Raw genomic sequence first — 22,153 nt, forward strand, 5'->3', positions numbered from 1 at the left:
TTCCCTCCTTACATGTATATTTATTACGAAAATAGATTATATGGCATATTTCAAGGGGAAAAAAACTGCGAAAATTAGCGAACGAGTGCACGTGAGGTGTTGTCAGGTGATAATTAGCCAATTCCAGGTGTATGGCACTCTCACTTACCTTATTTCTTTCTTGTATATATTATTTGGTATAAGAATAGGACATAGGGCTTATTTCAATGGATGAAATCAGTGAAAAATTCCAGGGAAGATTTACTTAGCGTAGCACGGCCGGGCAGGCGAGAGGATAGGGTAATGGAGGGGGGGTAGGGAGGGGAGTCAAGAACGGGGAGAAATGGCTAAATTGTCAACAATGGATGGGAGTACAGATGAGATTAGGAGTGCTGACTAGTGTTGGACATTGGCAGTACTGATAGATGATACAAGCCCCCACTTGGAAGCCCGGGTGAATTCAAAATAACACAGAATCACAAAAGTGACGCCCCGCGGTATGATCCCTTGCTCCCAAGCGTCACGAAAGTGACGCCCCGCGGTTAAGGGGTTAAACATAGAGAATGAAAGTAAAGTGAGTACAAGTGACTGGGGAATGGCTGGAAGAAGGAGGGTGGTGAGAAAGGAGGAAGAGATCAGTAGGATGGAAGTAGTGTATGCAGTGAAGAAAGTCAATATGGGGAAAGCCCCAGGAATTGATGGAGTGTGTGGTGAAATGCTGAAGCAATGGGGAGAGATAGTAGTAGAATGGATAGGGAATGTAACAGCTTCCATACCTTCCTCCCAGGCCCATCTGCACATTGTGCGGATTGGCCTGAGAGGAGGGTCGAGTTCTGGAGGTAAGTCAGGTATAATTATTCCCCAGTACAAAGGAAAAGGATGTGTGTGGTAGTTATAGGGGGCATTTGTCATCTTAGTGCAATGGGCAAAGTATATGGTAGGATACTTATTGACAGAGTTAGGGAAATAACAGAGGAATTAATTGACGAAAAAGAAGGTGGTTTTAGGAAGGGAAGAGGTTGTGTAGATCAGATATTCATCCATAGGTCTTTAGTGGGAAAGTTTCTAGAGATGGGAAAGAAGTTGTATGCAGCCTTCATGGATTTGGAGACAGCATATGACAGGGTGGATAGATAAGGATTGTGGAAAGTATTAAGAATATATGGAGTAGATGGGAAGTTCTTGAATGCTGTGAAGAATATGTATGACGGTGCTAAGGCTGCAGTGCATGTGGATAGTGAACTGAGTCAGTTTTTCTGTTTGAAGGTTGGATTGAAACAGGGATTTGTCATGTCTTCATGGTTGCTCAATCCGTACATGGATGGGGTTATAAAAGAGATACAACATAGGGCGGTGGATGTTGGAGTGGCCGTAAAGAGAGAGGGCAGTGTTTGGAAACTCCCTGTACTGTTGTTTGCAGATGATACTGTGTTTTTAAGTGAATATGAAGGGGAGCTGCAAGGCTTGGTGGATGAGTTTGGGAGAGTGTGTAAGAAACGGAATCTAAAGATGAATGTAGGGAAGAGTAAAGTTATGGTTTTCGAGAGAAGTGAAGTCAATGAATGTACAGTGAGGCTGGATGAGGAGGAAATGGAAAATGTGAGTGTGTTTAAGTACTTGGGTAGTGTGATGAGTAAGGATGGAAGTTTGGAGGGTGAAGTGCTTGAAAGGTACAGCAAGGAAGAAAGGTTGCTGGTTCCTTGAAAGCAGTGATAAGAAATAGGGAAGTGAGCATGGAAGTGAAAAGTTACTACATGACAGTATTGTGATACCAACTCTAACATTTGGAAGTGAAGCTTGGGTGTCGTTGGAGGGACACAAGTCAAGAGTGAGAGCAATGAAAATGAGTTATTTGAGAGGAACCTGTGGAGTCACATGGAGAGACAGATTGACAAATGAGGATGTGAAGGAGCATTTTGATGTGGTGTTGATGTGACAGAAAGCGTTAGGAGAAATACATTGAGGTGGACTGGCCATGGGGAGAGGATGGAGAACGAGAGACTAACGAGACTAGCATATGTGAGTGAGGTGGAGGGAAGGAGAGGTAGGGGAGGCTGGGGATGAGATGGAGGGATGGAGTCGAAAGGTATATGAGAGGGGAGGGTGTGAGTTGGGGGAGGGCAGTGAAATGGCGTGGGACATGGTGACATGGAGGCGGTTTGTTTGTGGCCACCCCTTGCAGGATTGAGGCGTCTGGCAATAGATAGATAGATAGATTTATTTATTTGTTTTTTATGGTACCTTGGATGTTTTTGTTCAGCTTGAGGAGAGATAGAGAGCAGATTAACCCCATGAATCTGGGTGACTTCCATAATATTTACTCTTGCTGCAAGTAGACAATTTTAATTTATTTCAAACAGGCTTCTGGTAGTGTGGGGCTCAGTAAAAGCTACACTGGGGCCACCTAATATGTGGGATCTCAGTATGTGAAATGCCTAAAATGCAAACTCAACTTAGGAAAAAAATAAAATTTTTGAATATGCAAAACATGATTCTAAATGCGAATCTGTTGTGTGACTGCAAGGGAAAAGCAGTGTTCCCACTCAGAATAGCAGTATCCAAAGCCACCACCCAATAGCTGATTGGTTTCCTGCTCTTTCCCTCCCTCACGGCATCTTTCAAGTCAAGTCTTGAGACTCTCAGTCTGTGTCTGCCTGCACTGCACTTGCATATTGTGGTATTTTTAGCATTGTACGAGACCCACTCTTGCTCACCTGCTACATCATGGCCCCACTGTTTCATTCCAAGAATAAGAGGATCACATTGGAGCTGAAAATGAAGGTTGTAGAGTTGAATAAACAAGGTAAAAGGAGCTCAAACATTGGATTTGAACTTGGCTTAAGTGAATTGATTGTGGGTATTATTTTCAAGCACATGGAGCAAATTCTACAAACCGTCAAGGTTAATGGAGGCCAGCAAGTAGACGGGCACAGTAAGGTTGCTAATCCTGCAATTATACAAATGGAGCACAACTTACCACACCACAGTCGCAGTTCTATTATCTTTCTTTTCACAGTTCTATTATCTTTCTTTGAACAAAAGTCTTTCTTAAAATGATAGTCAATAATGGGGAAGTACTGTAAATGATAAAGATAGGGTGAGGTGTCGACCATATAAATTTATTTCCATTGATTCAGTGGTGTCTACTATGATAAATTTCCAATAAGCTGCGCATTTTGTCAACCATATTCTCGCATATTGGGAGACCCCATTGTATATCTAACCTTCATTGTGACAAACCTGACTGAAGTTGAATGAAATTGTCAGGAGATGTCTACTGACAAGTCTGTCTCAAATTGAATAAAATTGTCAGGAAATGTCAAGGATAAAATGTGAAATGCAACCCATACTTAGAGGTTCAACTTGTTTTTAATGAGAACTTCCTGTACTTTGTATACATATGGTCTTTCTCTCCTCTGTCTTTCCCTAGACACTACCTGATCCCACTATCACTGCAACAGAAGAGTAAGTGGAGGAAGAAGGGAACCAAACTACACATCTACGGGGATCATACCTTTGTTGCCAAGCACATGTCCAGGTCAGTTACAAGCTTGTTTTCTTGTCAGCTTAGGAATCTTTCTTGTACAGGGAGGTCCTGAAAATACGAGCAGTTAGGTTCCATTTGGCATAGTCGTATAATGAATTCTCGTATAATGAAACACATAACTAATGGTAAAATATTGGTAGGGTTCAAGGACCCCATCAAAGGCAAGTTTTCAAGCTAAAATATACGATACCAAATGCAACAAACATATCTATATTACTGAAATGTAGAGAAGTCAGCCTGAAAGAGCAAATAGCATGCAAATAGCATGACTGCACATTAATTAAACTTATAAAACATGCATAACACTCATCTATTGGTGGTAATGTTGTGTTGGAGGTGGGAAGCTGGCGGTCACCAGCTGAGCAGCCGTGTCAGATTCCCAAACCCACATTATTGTACCCGGCACATTAAACTTATCGCATTTTGATAAAAATTATCGCATTCATAAACAGAGGCATTTCTTCACATAAATCGGTAATTACTCTGGAATTAATATATTTATATGTGGAGTGATTAATTAACGGTATTGAATTTATTTAACTGTTAAGTACCTACCAGATTATTATACTGGTTATCATAAGAGTTACTAAATCCTACTGTTGCACTAGTCTTACAGTAGACTTGTTAATTTTGCAATCCCCAGTTTATTTTTCAGATTATGAAATAATGAAAGTTATCACATTATCACATGCCTGCTATCGCGTATCACAGTGTGCCAAAATATTGCATTTACTATAATTATCGCACGCCTGGCAGCGCTGCAGCTGAGCAGTCCCATTATTTCTATCCGAGGTTGAGAGGAAACGGCACCGACTTTGTTTGCTGGGATGACTGAGTTAGGATCCTCCCACCTCACCCCAGACTGAATGTCGTATCATTGGATTTTCAAAATTGTAAAATGAAAATACAGTAGTCCCTAATTTACCCAGGTCGTATCATCGGTGTCTCATATATTGAGTAATCGTACAACGGGACCTACCTGTACAGCACAACCTCCCAAATGTGAACATCCAATTTTTGAACACCTCTTTCCAAATATTTTTTTATGTAACAGGAAGGTGTTATATCATGTGTTTTCACACACTCAGTGCATATTTGAAGATAAATTTTATTTGTAAACAAGTACAGTATAGCAATAGATTCTATATTACTCATACAAGGAACATCATTTCATGTACTGTTCATGGTACTGTAGGTTGTATTTTACACAATTTGCTCATAGTATCATTATGATTCTACTTTCCAAAATATCATTTCCACAAAGCTTTTGGACTCAAGTATTTTGGATTTGGGAGAGTGTGGTGTACCTCTGCCTTAACATTTTAATTTACAAAGTAGGGAATGTGAAGGTGGATGGAATAGTTGGTGAGTGGGGTGTGCCTGCTGAGATAGATGAGAATGGTAGTGTGTTAGTGGACATTTGTGCCGGGAGGGCGTTGGTAATAGCCACTACCCTCTTCAGGCACAAAATAATCCACAGGTACACATGGCGAGTGATGAGAGGGGTGGGTGGTGAACTGAATGAAAGGGAGGCAGTGATTGATTATGTGTGTGTGGATGAAAGGATGCGAAGATGTGTAATGGGTGTAAGAGCTTATAGAGGTTGGGGGAGTGGACTTTATGACCACCACTTGTTGGTGGCCAGAATCAGGATCCAAGTAAGATGGAGAAATAGAAGAACGGAAGGATGGGAGGAAGGAGTAGTTGCAAGAAGAGTGGAAAGGTTACAAGAGGATGAGAAAAAGGCAGAATATAAGAGAGAAATGGAGGAGCAATTGGGTAAATATGAATTGGAGCAGATGAGGGATGTGGAAGGTGTGTGCAAGATATTCACGGAAGAAATATGTGCAAGGTGTGATGTAGTGTGTGGGGTGAAGAGAAGACAGAAGGAGGTGCAAGGAACAGTATGGTGGAATGAAGAGGTGAGACAGGCTGTGGCACAAAAGAAGAAAGCATACAGTGAATGGATGAGAAATAGGGGCATGGAAGAAGTTGAGAGGCGGAAGAGAGAGTTATACGTAGAAAGAAGGAGAGAGGTGAAAAGATTAGTAAGAGAGAGTAAGAAGAGAATGGATGAGGAATTTGGAAGGAATTTGAGTGTAAAGTGGAGGGACTGTAAGGAAATGTTCTGAAAAGAGGTGAAGAGAGTATGACAGGGTGGTAGTGAAGTTAGTACGGGAGTGAAAGATAAAAATGGTAGGCTACTAGTGAAGAAGGAGGAAGAAGTAAGGAGATGAAGAGAACAGTTTAAGGAATTGACTAACGTAGAGAATGGAAGTAATGTGAGTATAGTGGCTGGAGAATGGCTGGGAGAAGGAGGGAGGTGAGAAGACAGGAAGAAATCAGTAGGACTGAAGTTGTGGAAGCAATGAAGAAAGTCAAATTGGGGAAAGCCCCAGGAATTGATGGAGTGTGTGGTGAAATGCTGAAGCATGGGGGAGAGATAGTAGTAGAATGGATGTGGAGAATGTGCAGATTGGCGTGGGAGGAAGGTAGAGTCCCAGAGGATTGGAAGTCAGATATAATTATTCCCTTGTACAAAGGAAAAGGGGAAAAAGAAGTGTGTGGTAATCATAGGGGCATTTGTCTTCTTGGTGTAATAGGAAAAGTGTATGGTAAGATACTTATTGGGAGAGTTAGGGAAATAACAGAGGAATTAGTTGGAGAAGAACAGGGAGGCTTTAGGAAGGGAAGAGGTTGTGTAGATCAGATATTCATTCTTAGATCTTTAGTGGAAAAGATTCTAGAGAAGGGAAAGAAGTTGTATGCGGCTTTCATGGATTTGGAGAAAGCATATGACAGGGTGGATAGACAAAGATTATGGAAAGTATTAAGAATATATGGAGTAGATGGGAAGCTGTTGAATGCTGTGAAGAGTATGTATGATGGTGCTGAGGCTGCAGTGCTGTGGATGGTGAACTGAGTGAATTTTTCTCTTTGAAGGTTGGGTTGAAACAGGGATGTGTCATGTCTCCATGGTTGTTCAAGCTGTACATGGATGGGGTAATAAAAGAGATACAAGGTAGGGCAGTGGATGTTGGAGTGGCCCTAGTGAGAGAGGGTAGTGTTTGTAAACTCCCTGTACTATTGTTTGCAGATGATACTGTGTTGTTAAATGAAGATGAAGGGGAGCTGCAAGGCTTGGTGAATGAGTTTGGGAGAGTGTGTAAGAAACGGAATCTAAAGGTGAATGTAGGGAAGAGTAAAGTGATGGTCTTTGAGAGAGGTGAAGTAAATGAATGTACAGTGAGGTTGGATGGTGTGGAAATGGAAAATGTGAGTTCGTTTAAGTACTTGAGGAGTGTGATGAGTAAGGATGGAAGTTTGGAGGGTGAAGTGCTTGAAAGGGTACAACAAGGAAGAAAGGTTGCTGGTTCCTTGAAAGCAGTGATAAGAAACTGGTAAGTGAGCATGGAAGTGAAAAAGTTACTACATGACAGTATTGTGATACCAGCTCTAACGTATGGAAGTGAAGTTTGGACGTTGTTGGAAGGACACAAGTCAAGAGTGAGAGCAATAGAAATGAGTTATTTAAGAGGAGCCTATGGAGTCACATGGAGAGACAGGCTGACAAATGAGGATAGAAAGGAGTGTTGTGGTGTGGATGTGGATGTGATAGGAATCATTAGGAGGAACACACTGAGATGGTTTGGCCATGTGGAGAGGATGGAGGGGGAGGCCAAGGATGAGATGGAGGGATGGAGTGGAGAGGTATATGAGAGAGGGGGGGGTGAGTTAGGAGCGGGGCAGTGAAATGGCGGGGGACAGGTGTCTGGCAGTAGATAGATAGATAGGTAGATAGATTTTTAAACTAATCTTCTTCATCTCATTACTTACCTTAAAACTATAGCAATAAATTACATAAATACTATAATTAAAAGTAACTGTTGACACAACACATACAGTATCTGTTAACAGGGTTGAAGTGAGTGTGCTTAGGTGTTCTGGTCGTATAGAAAAAATGGGTACTAATGCATTGGTGAACGGGGAATATATGAGCAAATTTGAAGGTGGGAGGAGGTGGGCTGCCAAAAAAATAAGTGGATGGATATGGTAAATAATTGTTGAAGTCAGTGGAGTATAGAAGATGATTGCTGCAATGAATTATATACAGAGGAGCACATGACAAGGGTTTGACAGGGTAGTTGAGAGATTAACTCTGTTTGGCAGATAATGCAAAGTGCATCCGAAAAAACAACCACAAAATGTTCTGATAGCTAGGCCTGTGAAGTAAAGCCAGGATTCTGGGGGCGTGAATAGTGAGTGAATGAATTTTTTGCCTATTTCTTAGGGCATGTTGTCAATAGTTTTCTCTCTGTTATGTTTTCTCTTTCCTTGCCTTATAGACCCAGTCTCACTGCATTTGTATAAGGAAAAATTATTTCTGAATAACAGTGATGATGATGCTTTTAATATATACATACTGTAGTTTAGATTTTGACTAATAGCCTATACCATACAGGTTTTTTACAGTTAAGTGGAAAGGAAGCAACCTCTGTCCTGCAGTGAACTAACACAGGCTAATGATGAGAAAACATCCCTAGTCTCTTAAATCCCATGATCCACATTTTATTTTAGTCTTACATCTTCCAGGTAAATTTATTCAGCTTAAGATTTTTTTTTATCAGAGGGTTGAATACAGCTTGTTAAACCCATGTGTACAGAAGCCCTTTCAAAAGTTGAATAAAATAATTTATTAGCAGCAAGAATAAAGGAGCATTGTGGTGTTGATGTGGATGTGATAGGAAGCATTATGAGGAACACACTGAGGTGGTTTGGCCATGTGGAGAGGATGGAGGGTGAAAGACTGACGAAGAGAGTGTATGTGAGTGAGGTGGAGGGGGGAAGAGGGAGGGGGAGGCCGAGGATGAGATGGAGGGATGGGGTGGAGAGGTATATGAGAGAGGGGGGTGTGAGTTGGGAGCAGGGCAGTGAAATGGCGGGGGACAGGGCGACTTGGAGGCAATTTGTTTGTAGCCACCCCAAACGGGATTGAGGCATCTGGCAATAGATAGATAGATAGAAGAATAAACTAAACAGGATGGCATATAGATTCAGTGGGTTATTAAAAGACACACGCACACACACACAGTTATGCAAGTCTGTTTGCTGATGATGTAAAGATCTTGAGGAAGATAGAGGTTGAGCAGGATTGTAAAATACTGCAGGAGGATTTGGATAGGATACACAATTGGAGCCGGACATGGGAAATGAAATTTAATGTAGAGAAATGTAAAATATTGGAAATGGGTAAAAGTACCAGGAGACCATCACTGAATTATTTTTTGGGTAATGAATTAATCACAAAAAGGAGAGAAGAGAAAGATTTGGGAGTGCTGGTCCAAGATAGTTTGTCACCAGAAAAGCACATTAACAAGATAGTTGGAGAGACTTATAAACTCTTGACTAACATAAGAGTAGCATTTCATTATATGGATGAGGAAATGATGAAAAAATTGATTGTGGCCATGATCCGCCCCAGGTTAGAATATGCAGCGGTAGTGTGGTCCCCACACAAAAAGAAAGATATAAACAAGATTGAGAGAATACAAAGAACAGCAACCAAGATGGTCCCCAGTCTGACAGACCTGTCATACAGAGAGAGGCTGGAAAAACTGGATTTGCCTTCATTAGAGGAAAGGAGAAAGAGGGGAGACATGATTGTGGTGTTCAGGACCATGGTGGGAGTAGATAAAATTGACAAAGAAGATCTGTTTTTATGGGATAAGAGAGCAACAAGAGGACGCGGAATGAAATTGAAAAAGTCAAGCTGCTTGAAGGATATCAAGAAATATAGCTTTCCTTACCGAAGTATAGACTTATGGAATAGCCTGGACAAAGAGATCGTCCAGTCTAAAAACTTAAACGAGTTTAAAGCTAAATTTGACTTATTGAGAAACAGCGACGGAAACCCACGAGCATAGTACATTCCGTGTATATCACAATTAGGTATATTAGGTAAATACTTAAATATTTGGAACGACTTAGACAAAGAGGTGGTGCATGAGAAAAACATTCATGTGTGTAAAGGTAGACTTGATAAATGTGGATATGGAGACAGGACAACACGAGCATTGCTCAATTCCTGTATACTACAAATAGGTAAATACACAAGGAGTCAAGGAGAACAGAGGTGCGCCGACAACGCTCCATACTGAGCCAGCACGGCCAGTGGCATTACCTAAATTAGTATCTTTATATGAGTCAAGCTCTGTACCAGGTTAGGCTAAATGATTTTTTATTATTAAAAAAAAAAATAAGAAGAAGTTTAAACAAGACTTGTTCAAACAGAAAAAAGACCCGAGTGGCAAAAGAATGCGCTCAGTCAGCTGAGGTTTGTTTAGACTACAACTGCCCCAGGGAATGTACAGTAAATACTCTGTGCTTTTAGCATTGCAAAATGGACACATACTTTAGGAAAGCAAATTTGGAAAAGAAAAAGGATAAACGTAGAAAGCAAGATAATGATTTCTACCAAGAACTGGTTGAAGTGGAGACTCACAATAGACTGGTTGAACGTGTACACAAAGTGGAGATGGCTTTCAAAAATGAAATTGATGAAATAAAGAAGCAGATGCACTTGCAAAAGGAAGAAATAGAAAAACTAGGAAGGGAGGCCAACAAGAAAGGCACAACCATCAGTGAACTAACAGTGGAATTGAGTACACTTAGGAAGAAAATGAGTGAAATGGCAAGTACAGTAGTCAATCACGAGAGTATTATGGAAGAGTTCAAAAATGGTACAGAGACAATTAGGCAAATAAGCAGTCTGATAGACCAGAGCAGTGATATTGAGGAGAAGATAACACAGGTGAATGAAGCTGTGCAAAGCTACAAAAATGATGTGGAAACCACGTATGCTGAAATGGTGAAAGTAAACAAAGACTTAGAAACAAGGGTAGAGGAAAAAAGCATTAAAAAGGAAGTGAAAAGAATAATCCAAAACAACCCAAAGTTAGTCAGAGATTCAGTAGATATCAACAAATCAATAGTAATCACTGGTATAGAAGAGGTAGAAGTAAAAAACAAGATCACAAGAGACAAAAAGGAGATGGCAAATGTAATGAGCTTACTGAAAGAAGTATCAGAGGAAATCTGTAGTAAAGATATAGGGGAACACAAAAGGTTAGGGAAATACGAGAAAAGCAAGACAAGACCTCTAAAGGTAACTTTCCAGAATGTAAACACTGTGGAGGAGATACTAAAAAATGCAAAGAATCTTATGGAAAAAAAAGGAGTTCAAAAATGTATGGATAAAAAGATGCCTAACACAAGAGGAACTGGAATTACTGAGAGAGAAGAGGGAGGAAGCACAAACAAAAAATGGGGGAAGATCAGAAGAGGAGAAGAACACATTTTTTACAAAGTAATAGGATTGCAGGTACGAAAGTGGTACACAAACAGGATGGAAGAAAAAGGAGGAAGGTAGTAGAACCATGTCATGACAAGTATATAAACAAGAAGATAAAGTTGATGTACACAAATGTGGATGGAATGGTATCTAAATTACTAGAGATGAGTGATTATGTCAGAGAAAATGAACCACATATAATATGCCTAACTGAAACAAAATTAACACCAAGGATATCCAGTGACATACTAAACTTAGAGGAATACAATATATGGAGAAGAGACAGAAATTTAAAAAAAGGAGGAGGAATTATAATATTAACTAAGAAAAATCTAAAAGTCAATGAAATAAAACTAGATATACCATCACAGGTAGAACTGATTGCAGTAGAGATCAACACATTTGAAGGGAAAGTAATTGTAGCCAATTTGTACATGCCACCCAGATCAAACACATGGGAAAGAGACGAATATGAGGACCTGGCAGAGAGTACAATTCAGAATTTAAGATCATTACTACATAAAATGGAAGAGAAATCAGAAAAAATTATACTAACTGGAGATTTTAATACAAATATAAATTGGAATACTCTAGATATAAGTAGCCAAGAAAGCTGTTGGGACCAAAAGCTCCTACATCTCGTGAAGAGTTTTTCCTAACGCAACATGTGAGGGAAACCACCAGAAAAAGAGGACTCGATGTACCTTCAATGCTAGATCTGATATTTACTAGGCAAGAAAAGGATATTGACAGTTTAATATATCACCCTCCACTCGGCAAAAGCGATCATGCAGTACTAAATTACAACTTCAGGATAGCATATGACATAGTTAACAGCAATGAAAGTTACAAAAAGAGCCTAAGCTATAAAAAGGGATATTATCAAGACCTAAAGAAGTATTTCTTAGAAGTTGATTGGGAAAATGAGCTTAGAGGACAAGATTTAAATGCTGTATATGAAAAATTCTGTGAATTTTATGAAATAGAAGTCCAGAAGTACATCCCACAGCACAAAGAAGCAGATAAGAAAATACGGAAATGGTTCAATACAGAATGTAAAAAATCAAAAGAAAGAAGAGATTTGTTGTAGAATAGATACAGAAGACACAATAGTGAAAGGGCGTATAATAATTACAAACAGGCAAGAAACGATTATACAAGAATAAGGAGGGAAGCCCAAAAACAGATTGAGGAGGATATGATAAATAAAAGTATTGATCAAACAAAGCTATTTTACAGCTACATCAGAAGCAAAACCAAAGTAAAAGATATAATACAATCCATTACGGACGAGGGAATCACCTATACACAAGAGAAAGATATTTGTGAAGCGCTAAATAAGAATTTCCAATTAGTTTTTACAGAAGAAAAATATTTTGAGAGGGACTATGTGGAACATGCATGTCCACACATACTACCAGATATACAAATATCAGAAAAAGTAATACAGGAGGAGTTAAGTAAATTAGACAGAGGAAAAGCAAGTGGTCCTGATGAAATTTCATGTTGGGTACTACGAGAATGTGCAAAGGAGTTAAGTAAACCATTATTTTATTTTTAATTTTCAAGAAATCCTCGAGTCAAGGTAAACTGCCAGATATTTGGAAGAAGGCAAATATTGTCCCCTTATTCAAGAAAGGAAATAGACAAAAGCCACTCAACTACCGACCAGTATCACTGACCAGTGTTGTAAGCAAGGTATTAGAAAAGCTTATAAGAAAAGTTTTGGTAAATCATCTAGAAGAACACAGTATGATAACAGAAAGACAGTTTGGTTTCAGAAAAGGAAAATCATGTGTTACTAATCTGTTGAGCTACTATGACAGAGTAACAAACACAATACAGGAAAGAGAAGGATGGGTGGACAGTATCTATTTAGATTTCAAGAAAGCATTTGACACAGTACCACACCAAAGACTTTTATGGAAAATGTACTATCAAGGAGGAATTCAAGGCAAACTGTTTTGTTGGATGCAAGATTTTCTCATAAAAAGAGAAATGAGAACAGTACTATGGAGAAACTACTATCATGGAAAGAAGTGACTAGTGGAGTACCACAGGGTTCAGTGCTGGCACCAATCATGTTTTTAGTGTATATAAATGATATAAACAGTAACACTGGAAATGAAAGCTATCTGAATATGTTTGCAGATGATGCAAAAATACAAAGGAGAATTACTAACACAGACTCTTGTAAAGAGCTACAAGAAGAATTAAATAAACTTCATGAATGTAGTAGTACATGGCAAATGGAATTCAATGTGGACAAGTGTCATGTAATCAAGTTTGGTAAAAGTGGAAAAAGACCTGATTGGGATTATACGTTAGGAAATAAAACCCTATACACATCAGAAAGAGAGAAGGACCTAGGTGTGATTATCAATAACAGACTATCTCCGGCTGACCACATCAGCGAGAAGGTACGGAACATGTATACACTGCTTGCAAATATGAGAATAGCATTCACATACATAAATGAAGACATGCTAAGAAGGATAATAACATCATTCATTAGACCAACCCTGGAGTATGCATCAGTAGTCTGGAGTCCTCATCTCAAAAAACACATAGAAGATTGAAAAAGTTCAAAGGGCCGCTACAAGATGGACACCAAACTTAAGGGACCTAAGCTACGAGGAAAGACTAAATAAACTGAATCTACCAACACTACAGGAGAGAAGGAAAAGAGGTGACATGATAATGCTGTATAAATGCATATCAGGGAAGGAGAAAATAGACATAAATGATTACTTAAAATATGGGGAAGCATCAGCAAGAGGACATTGCAAAAAACTGCTTAAGAAGAGAGGTGATAAAGACGTAAGGAAATTCAGTTTCCCAAACAGAGCAATTGATCAATGGAATGCACTGCCGAATGAAATGGTGTGTGCCAAAACAATTCACAAATTTAATGATATGTACAATAAATATGTACGAGCTTGACTCATTCCTATAAAGATACAATTAGTTAAGAACACACACACACATACACACACACACACACACACGAACAGCCGGAGAGAGAGGACGTCCAAGGCATCGCTCCTGACCTTGAGTAGTTTCAGGAATTTTGTCTGTCCTGTCTCCTAGGGTCTTTCTTTAAATTTAAAATAATGAAAGTTGGTAGACTACCAAAAATGTAAAGATTTGTTGGCAATAGTATACATGAATGTTTGTGGCTTATTGGTAACAGCTGTTTAGGTACTTGATCGGTACGTTAAAGATGGCCGAAAATGTAAACAATGAGGGAATGGAATTTCAAGGATTTGATGCTAATACTAATGTCATGGACCTAGTGAAAACATTAATTATGAGGATTAGTGAACTCGAAAAAAAAGTAGAGAATCTAGTGATAAAGGATGTGTCAGGAAATACGGAAACCACCATACAGAGTCTAATCCAGTCCAACGAAACAGCCAATGAAGAGATTAAGAATTTGAAGCGGGAAAATGTTGAACTGAGGAGGAAACTTGAAGAGAGTACTAATAAAACGGAGAAGGTGAGTAATGTACTAGAAGAACACAAGGCAAAGTGGGCACACGTAGAGGAAGAACAGAAAGAAGTGGTCAGCTTAAGAGAGATCATCCAGGAAGAAAGGGAAATGAACAAGAAAGAAATGGAAGAAAATGTAGTGAAAATACTGAAGAAAAAAGAGAAAATAGTGAGAGAAACTGTAGAAAGGAACAGATGTGTGATAGTATTTGGAAACAGGGAAGAGGAAGAAAAGGTTAGGTTCGCAAGACTCGAGAGAGACACGAACATGGTGAGAGGAATATTAGGCAAGATTGACCCCGAAGGAAACAAGTGGGTAAAAGAAATTGAGGAAGTAAGGAGGATAGGGCCTTATAAGAAAGGGGAAACAAGACCAATGAGAGTCAAGTTTACATCAGAAAGTGTAATAAATGAGATACTTAAAGTGACCTGGAAATTAAGCAAAGAGGCGGGGATGGAAAATATTATAATAAGAAAAGATCTGAATGAAGAAGAAAGAGAAGCTTTAAAATCATTAAAGGAAGAAGTAAAGGAAAAAAATGATAAGAGGACAGAGGAAGAACGTAATACTTTTTTTTGGAGAGTATTGGATATGAAAGTAAGGAAATGGTATTTAAGGAAATAGAAGTGAAGGAAATTAGGGGGATGGTTGTGAAAGATCAGAAGTTGAGGAAGTGGTACGGACAGAGAGTAGGAGAGAAGAGGGTATTAATAATGTCAAAAATAATTTGAAGGTGATATATACTAATGTTGATGGTTTCATATCGACAAGGATCGAAATTAATGATTTCTTGAGAGAACATGAACCTGATGTCATGTGCTTTGTAGAGACCAAATTAAGAGAAGATATTGATGTTCATTTGGGAGATGGTAAATACAAACTGTGGAGAAAAGACAGAAAAGAAAAAAAGGGAGGAGGAGTGATGATAGCAGTGAAGAACAACATAAATGTAGATACTGTGGAAATGGGAGAAGGCAGGGCTGAAGTGATATATATGAAATTAGAAACTGGAGAGAATGTTAAGAGAGATATGGCGGTAGTGTATGTTCCCCCAAAGACGAGAGCATGGAAGGATGACGAATACCATGAGATGTTGTCAGATATGGCTAGCTACTTGCAAAAAATAATTGAGAAAGGCAATAATATAATTTTGGTGGGTGACTTTAATTGTAAAGAGGTGAACTGGGAGGAATGGTACTCGGGAGGCGGCGAGGATTCGTGGGGTACTATGTTATTAAATATAATAATGAATAATGTGATGACGCAGTGGGTCAAAGAAGAGACACGGTTTCGAGGTGAGGACACACCAGCAAGGTTAGATTTACTGTTCACCAAAGAACCCGATGTAATAGAATCATTGGAATATCTCTGTCCTTTGGGAAAAAGTGATCACGTGGTCATTGAGTTCCAGATGTTAATAGGAAACGTCGAGCCAAGAGATGAGCTTCATAGACAGGGAAGATACAACTTTGGCAAAGCAAATTTTACAGGATTGAGAAACTTTTTTGAAAATGCGGATTGGAGAAAATTCAGAGAAACAAGAGAGATACAGAGGAAGTGGGATATCTTTCTAGACCTCTATAATTTGGGAGTGGAAAAATTTGTACCAAGAGTAAGAGGGAAAGAAAACAGGAAAAAGGAGTGGTTTAATAGAAGGTGTATGATAGCCAAAAAAGATAGAGATAAGGCGTGGAACAATTGGAGAAAGAGAGGTAACGACAGAACAAAGGAAGAATATAAAAGAACAAGAAACGAATACACAAGAATACGTAGGGAAGAAGAAAGGAATTTTGAAAAAGGTATAATTGACAAATGCAAGGATGAACCCAAACTGTTTTATAGATTTGTTAATGGCAAACTGAAACAAAAGGAAGGAATCACCAAGCTGAAAGTAGATGGAGAGGTCTTTAATGATGCGGCAATGCAAGCAGAAATAATGAACAAACGTTTCCAGTCAGTTTTCACTAAAGAAAAGGAGCTTGTGGAAGGGGAGGGAGTGATTAGAAATGTTCCGGTGATGAAAGATATAAAAGTGGAGGTGCAGGAAGTGTATAAATTACTGGAAACTCAAGATGTAAGGAAAGCCCCAGGACCTGATGGAATTTCTAATTGGGTACTGAAGGAATGCAGAGAACAACTGGCGGATAAAATTCACAGCTTAATTGTATGCTCACTGGAAGAGGGAAAGTGCCAAAAGAATGGAAGAGGGCAAATGTGGTACCAATTTACAAGGGAGGAAACAGGGAAGAACCCCTGAATTATAGACCAGTGTCTCTAACCAGCATGGTCGCAAAATTGTGTGAGAGAATCCTGAAAGACAGATGGATAAAATATCTGGAAGAGATGAATATTTTGGCTGAATGTCAGTTTGGATTCAGAAGTGGAAGGTCATGTGTTTCAAACTTGTTGAGCTTTTTACTCAAGAGCGATTGATGCGGTACAGGAGAGAGATGGTTGGGTGGATTGTGTGTACTTAGACTTAGAGAAGGCCTTTGACAAGGTACCTCATAAGAGACTAATGTGGAAACTAGAATATATAGGAGGACTAAAGGGGAAACTTCTGGAATGGATGAGAGACTTTTTGAGAGACAGACAAATGAGGACAGTAATAAAGGAAAAGATGTCTGGATGGAGGGAAGTAACAAGTGGAGTCCCTCAAGGCTCAGTGTTGGCGCCAGTAATGTTCCTGATTTATGTAAATGATATGGTAGATGGAGTGAACAGTTATGCGAGTCTGTTTGCTGATGATGTAAAGATCTTGAGGAAGATAGAGGTTGAGGAGGATTGTAAAATACTGCAGGAGGATTTGAATAGGATACACAATTGGAGCCGGACGTGGGAAATGAAATTTAATGTAAAGAAATGTAAAATATTGGAAATGGGTAAAAGTACCAGGAGACCATCACTGAATTATTTTTTGGGTAATGAATTAATCACAAAAAGGAGAGAAGAGAAAGATTTGGGAGTGCTGGTCCAAGATAGTTTGTCACCAGAAAAGCACATTAACAAGATAGTTGGAGAGACTTATAAGCTCTTGACTAACATAAGAGTAGCATTTCATTATATGGATGAGGAAATGATGAAAAAATTGATAGTGGCCATGATCCGCCCCAGGTTAGAATATGCAGCGGTAGTGTGGTCCCCACACAAAAAGAAAGATATAAACAAGATTGAGAGAATACAAAGAACAGCAACCAAGATGGTCCCCAGTCTGACAGACCTGTCATACAGAGAGAGGCTGGAAAAACTGGATTTGCCTTCGTTAGAGGAAAGGAGAAAGAGGGGAGACATGATTGCGGTGTTCAGGACCATGGTGGGAGTAGATAAAATTGACAAAGAAGATCTGTTTGTATGGGATAAGAGAGCAACAAGAGGACATGGAATGAAATTGAAAAAGTCAAGCTGTTTGAAGGATATCAAGAAATATAGCTTTCCTTACAGAAGTATAGACTTATGGAATAGCCTGGACAAAGAGATCGTCCAGTCTAAAAACATAAACGAGTTTAAAGTTAAATTCGACTTATTGAGAAACAGTGACGGAAACCCACGAGCATAGTACATTCCGTGTATATCACAATTAGGTATATTCTTAAATATTTGGAACGACTTAGACAAAGAGGTGGTGCATGAGAAAAACATTCATGTGTGTAAAGGTAGACTTGATAAATGTGGATATGGAGACAGGACAACACGAGCATTGCTCAATTCCTGTATACTACAAATAGGTAAATACAAATAGGGAAATACACACACACACACACACACACACACACACACACACACACACTCACACTCACACAAAATGAAAAAAGTTGGAAAGTGGCATATACTAATGTTGATGGTTTAATATCGGCAAGGTTATAAATCAATGATTTCTTGAGGGTACATGAACCAGATATTATGTGCCTGGTAGAGACCAAGTTAAGAGAGGATATTGAAATCCGTATGGAAGATAGTAAATACAAACTGTGGAGAAGAGACAGAAAAGAAAAAACAAGAGGAGCAACATCAGTGTGGATTATGTGGAACTGAGAGAGGGTAAGGCTGAAGTGATAAATATGAAATCAGAAACTGGAGAGAATGGCAAGAGAGACATGGCAGTAGTATATGTTCGCCCTAAGACAAGGGCATGGAATGACGATGAATACAAGGAGATGTTGTCTTACATGCTTAAATATCTACAGAAAGTGCTTGAGAAAGGCAACAGCATAATTCTAATGGGTGATTTTAATTGTAATGAGGTGAACTGGGAGGAATGGGACTCAGGAGGTAGTGAAGATTCGTGGGGCACTATATTGTTAAATATAGCAATGAATAATGTAATGACCCAGTGGGTCAAAGAAGAAACAAGATTCAGAGGTAATGACACGCCAGCAAGACTAGATTTACTGCTAGCCAAAGAACTTGACCTGACTGAATCTTTGAAATATGTCTGTCCTATAGGAAAAGTGATCATGTGGTCATTGAGTTCCAGATGATAAATGGCAGTGTGGTGCCAAGAGATGAGCTTTATAGGCAGGGAAGATACAATTTTGGGAAAGTAAACTTTACAGGATTGAGGAAATATTTTCAAAAATGAGGATTGGAGAAAATTCAGAGAAACAAGAGAGATGCAGAGGAAGTGGAATATATCTCTGTACCTCTATAATTTGGGAGTGGAAAAATATATTCCAAGAGTAAGGGGGAAAGAAAACAGGAAAAAGGAGTGGTTTAACAGGTGTATGATAGCAAAAAAAGAGTGGGACATGGCATGGAACAACTGGAGAAAGAGAGGTAATAACAGAACAAAGGAAGAATATAAAAGAACTAGAAATGAATTTACAAGAATGCATAGAGAGGAAGAAAGGAACTTTGAAGAAGGTATAATTCACAAATATAAGGAAAAACCCAAATTGTTTTATAGATCTGTTAATGGCAAATTGAAACAAAAGAAAAGAATCACCAACCTGAAAGTAGAAGGAGAGGTCTATAAAGATGTGGCAGTGCAAGCTGAAATAATGAACAAATGTTTCCAATCAGTTTTCACTAAAGAAAGGGATTTTTTGGAGGGGGAGGGTGTGACTAGAAATGTAGTGATAAAAGATATAAAAGTGGAAGTGCATAAATTACTGGAAACTACAGGTGTAAGGATAGCCCCAGGACTGGATGGAGTCTCTAATTGGGTACTGAAGGAATGCAGAGAACAACTGGCAGATAAGTTTCACAATTTAATTGTGTGTTCTCTGGAAGAGGGGAAAGTGCCTCGGGAATGGAAGAGGGCTAGTGTGGTACCAGTTTATGAGGGAGGACACAAGGAAGAACCCCTGAATTATAGACCAATGTCCCTGACCAGCGTGGTCACAAAATTGTGCGAGAGAATCCTGAAAGACAGATCGATAAAATATCTGGAGGAGATGAACATTTTGACCAAAAGTCAGTTTGGATTCAGAAGTGGAAGGTCATGTGTTTCCAACTTGTTGAGCTTTCACTCAAGAGCGATCGATGTCCTACAAGAGAGAGATGGTAGGGTGGACTGTCTGAATTGAGATTTGGAGAAAGCCTTTAACAAGGTACCCCACAGCAACTAATGTGGAAATTGGAGCACAAAGGAGGACCAAAGGAAAACCTCCTGCAGTGGATGAGAGATATTTTGAGAGACAGACAAATGAGGATAGTAATAAAAGACAGGATGTCTGGATGGAGAGAAACTAACAGGTGGAGTCCCACAGGGCTTGGTGTTAGCGCAAGCAATGTTCCCGATTTACTTAAATGATATGGTAGATGCAATGAACAGTTATGCAAGTCTGTTTGCTGATGATGCAAAGATCTTAAGGAAAGTAGAAGTTGAGGAAGACTGTAAAATGCTGCAGGAGGATCTGGATAGGATTCATGATTGGAGCCGGATGTGAGATATGAAATTCAATGCAAAAAAATGTAAAATATTGGAAATGGGTAAAAGTACCAAGAGGCCATCACTGAATTATTTGATGGGTAATGAACCAATCACAAAAGCAAGAGAAGAGAAAGATTTGGGAGTGCTGGTCCAGGATAGTTTGTCATCTGAAAAACACATTAACAAGACAGTTAGAGAGACATACAAACTTTTGACTAACATAAGAAAAGCACTTCATTACATGGATGAGGAGATGATGAAAAAATTGATAGTGACCATGATTCGCCCCAGGCTGGAATATGCAACAATAGTGTGGTCCCCACACAAGTAGAAAGATATAAATAAGATTGAGAGAATACAGAGAACAGCTACCAAGATGGTCCCTAGCCTGGCAGATCTGTCATATAAAGAGCACTCCGGAAAAGTTGGACCTGCCTTCCCTAGAAGAAAGAAGAGAGGGGCAGCATGATTGCAGTGTTCAGGGCCATGATGGGACTAGATAAAATTGATAAAAATTATCTGTTTGTATGGGATGGGAGAGTACCAGTAGGACACGGAATGAAACTGAAAAAGCGAAGCTGCTTGAAGGATATCAAGAAATATAGCTTTTCATATAGATGTATAGACCTGTGGAATAGCCTGGACAAAGAGATCATCCGGTCTAAAAACTTAAACGAGTTCAAAACAAAATTTGACTTAATGAGAAAAAGAGATGGGACCCCACGAGCATAGCTCATTTCCTGTATATCACAGTTAGGTAAATTAGGTAAATACACACACACACACACACACACACACACACACACACACACACACACACACACACACACACACACACAGGGATTCAATCTAGACGGATGTGTGACACCGGCCTCCGTACCAAATCATCACGGCCAGTGGCATTACCTAAATAGTATCTTTGTATGAGTCAAGCTCAGTACCAGGTTGGACTAAATGATTGTTCATTATAAAAAGGAAAAAAATAATAAGTTTAAACAAGACTTGTAAAAACAGGAAATAGAACCAAGACGAAAGAATACGCTGAGTCATCTCTGAGGTTTGTTTAGACTACAAAAAGACGGAGATTGTAAGTATATGCTTTGCACTTTAACTATTGCAAAATGGATACATACTTCAGTAAAACAAATTTGGAAAAGAAAAGGAAAAAAGCAAAATGATGATTTCTACCAAGAACTTGTTGAAGTAGAGACCCACAATAGACTGGTTGAACGTGTAAACAAACTAGAAATGGCTTTCAAAAATGAAATTGATGAAATAAAGAAGCAGATGCACTTGCAAAAGGAAGAAATAGAAAAACTAGGAAGGGAGGCCAATAAGAAAGACACAACCATCAGTGAACTAACCGTGGAATTGAGTACACTTAGGAAGAAAATGAGTGAAATGGCAAATACAGTAGTCAGTCACGAGAGTGATATGGAAGAGTTCAAAAATGACACAGAAACAATTAGGCAAGTTAGCAGTCTTATTGACCAGAGCAGTGATATTGAGGAGAAGATAACACAAGTAAATGAAGCTGTGCAAAGCTATAAAAATGATGTAGAAACCACATATGCTGAAATGGTGAAAGTAAAGAAAGACTTAGAAACAAGGGTGGAGGAAAAAAGCATTAAAAAGGAGGTGAAAAGAATAATCCAAAACAATCCGAAGTTAGTCAGAGATTCAGTAGAGATAAACAAATCAATAGTAATCACTGGTATAGAAGAGGATGAAGTTAAAAACAAGATCACAAGAGACAAAAAGGAGATGGCAAATGTAATGAGCTTACTGAAAGAAGTATCAGAAGAAATCTGTAGTAAAGACATAGAGGAACACAAAAGGTTAGGGAAATACGAGAAAAGCAAGACAAGACCTCTAAAGGTGACTTTCCAGAGTGTAAACACTGTGGAAGAG

General features: G+C 39.1%; 1 protein-coding gene across 2 annotated transcripts in view; it reads left to right on the top strand.

The window, feature by feature from the left end:
• Window positions 1-22,153, top strand: part of LOC145409683 (uncharacterized) — a 410,883-nt gene that overhangs the window by 320,633 nt on the left and 68,097 nt on the right. For both annotated transcript variants that reach the window (XM_080280035.1, XM_080280036.1), the window contains one exon: window positions 3,410-3,517. In XM_080280035.1, the coding sequence (XP_080136161.1) occupies window positions 3,410-3,517 (108 nt within the window). The remainder of the gene's footprint in view (window positions 1-3,409; window positions 3,518-22,153) is intronic.

Source organism: Coenobita brevimanus, chromosome 82 (genome assembly GCF_032717465.1).
Source record: "Coenobita brevimanus isolate Jiangsu-jjx chromosome 82, ASM3271746v2, whole genome shotgun sequence".
Taxonomy (NCBI): domain Eukaryota; kingdom Metazoa; phylum Arthropoda; class Malacostraca; order Decapoda; family Coenobitidae; genus Coenobita; species Coenobita brevimanus.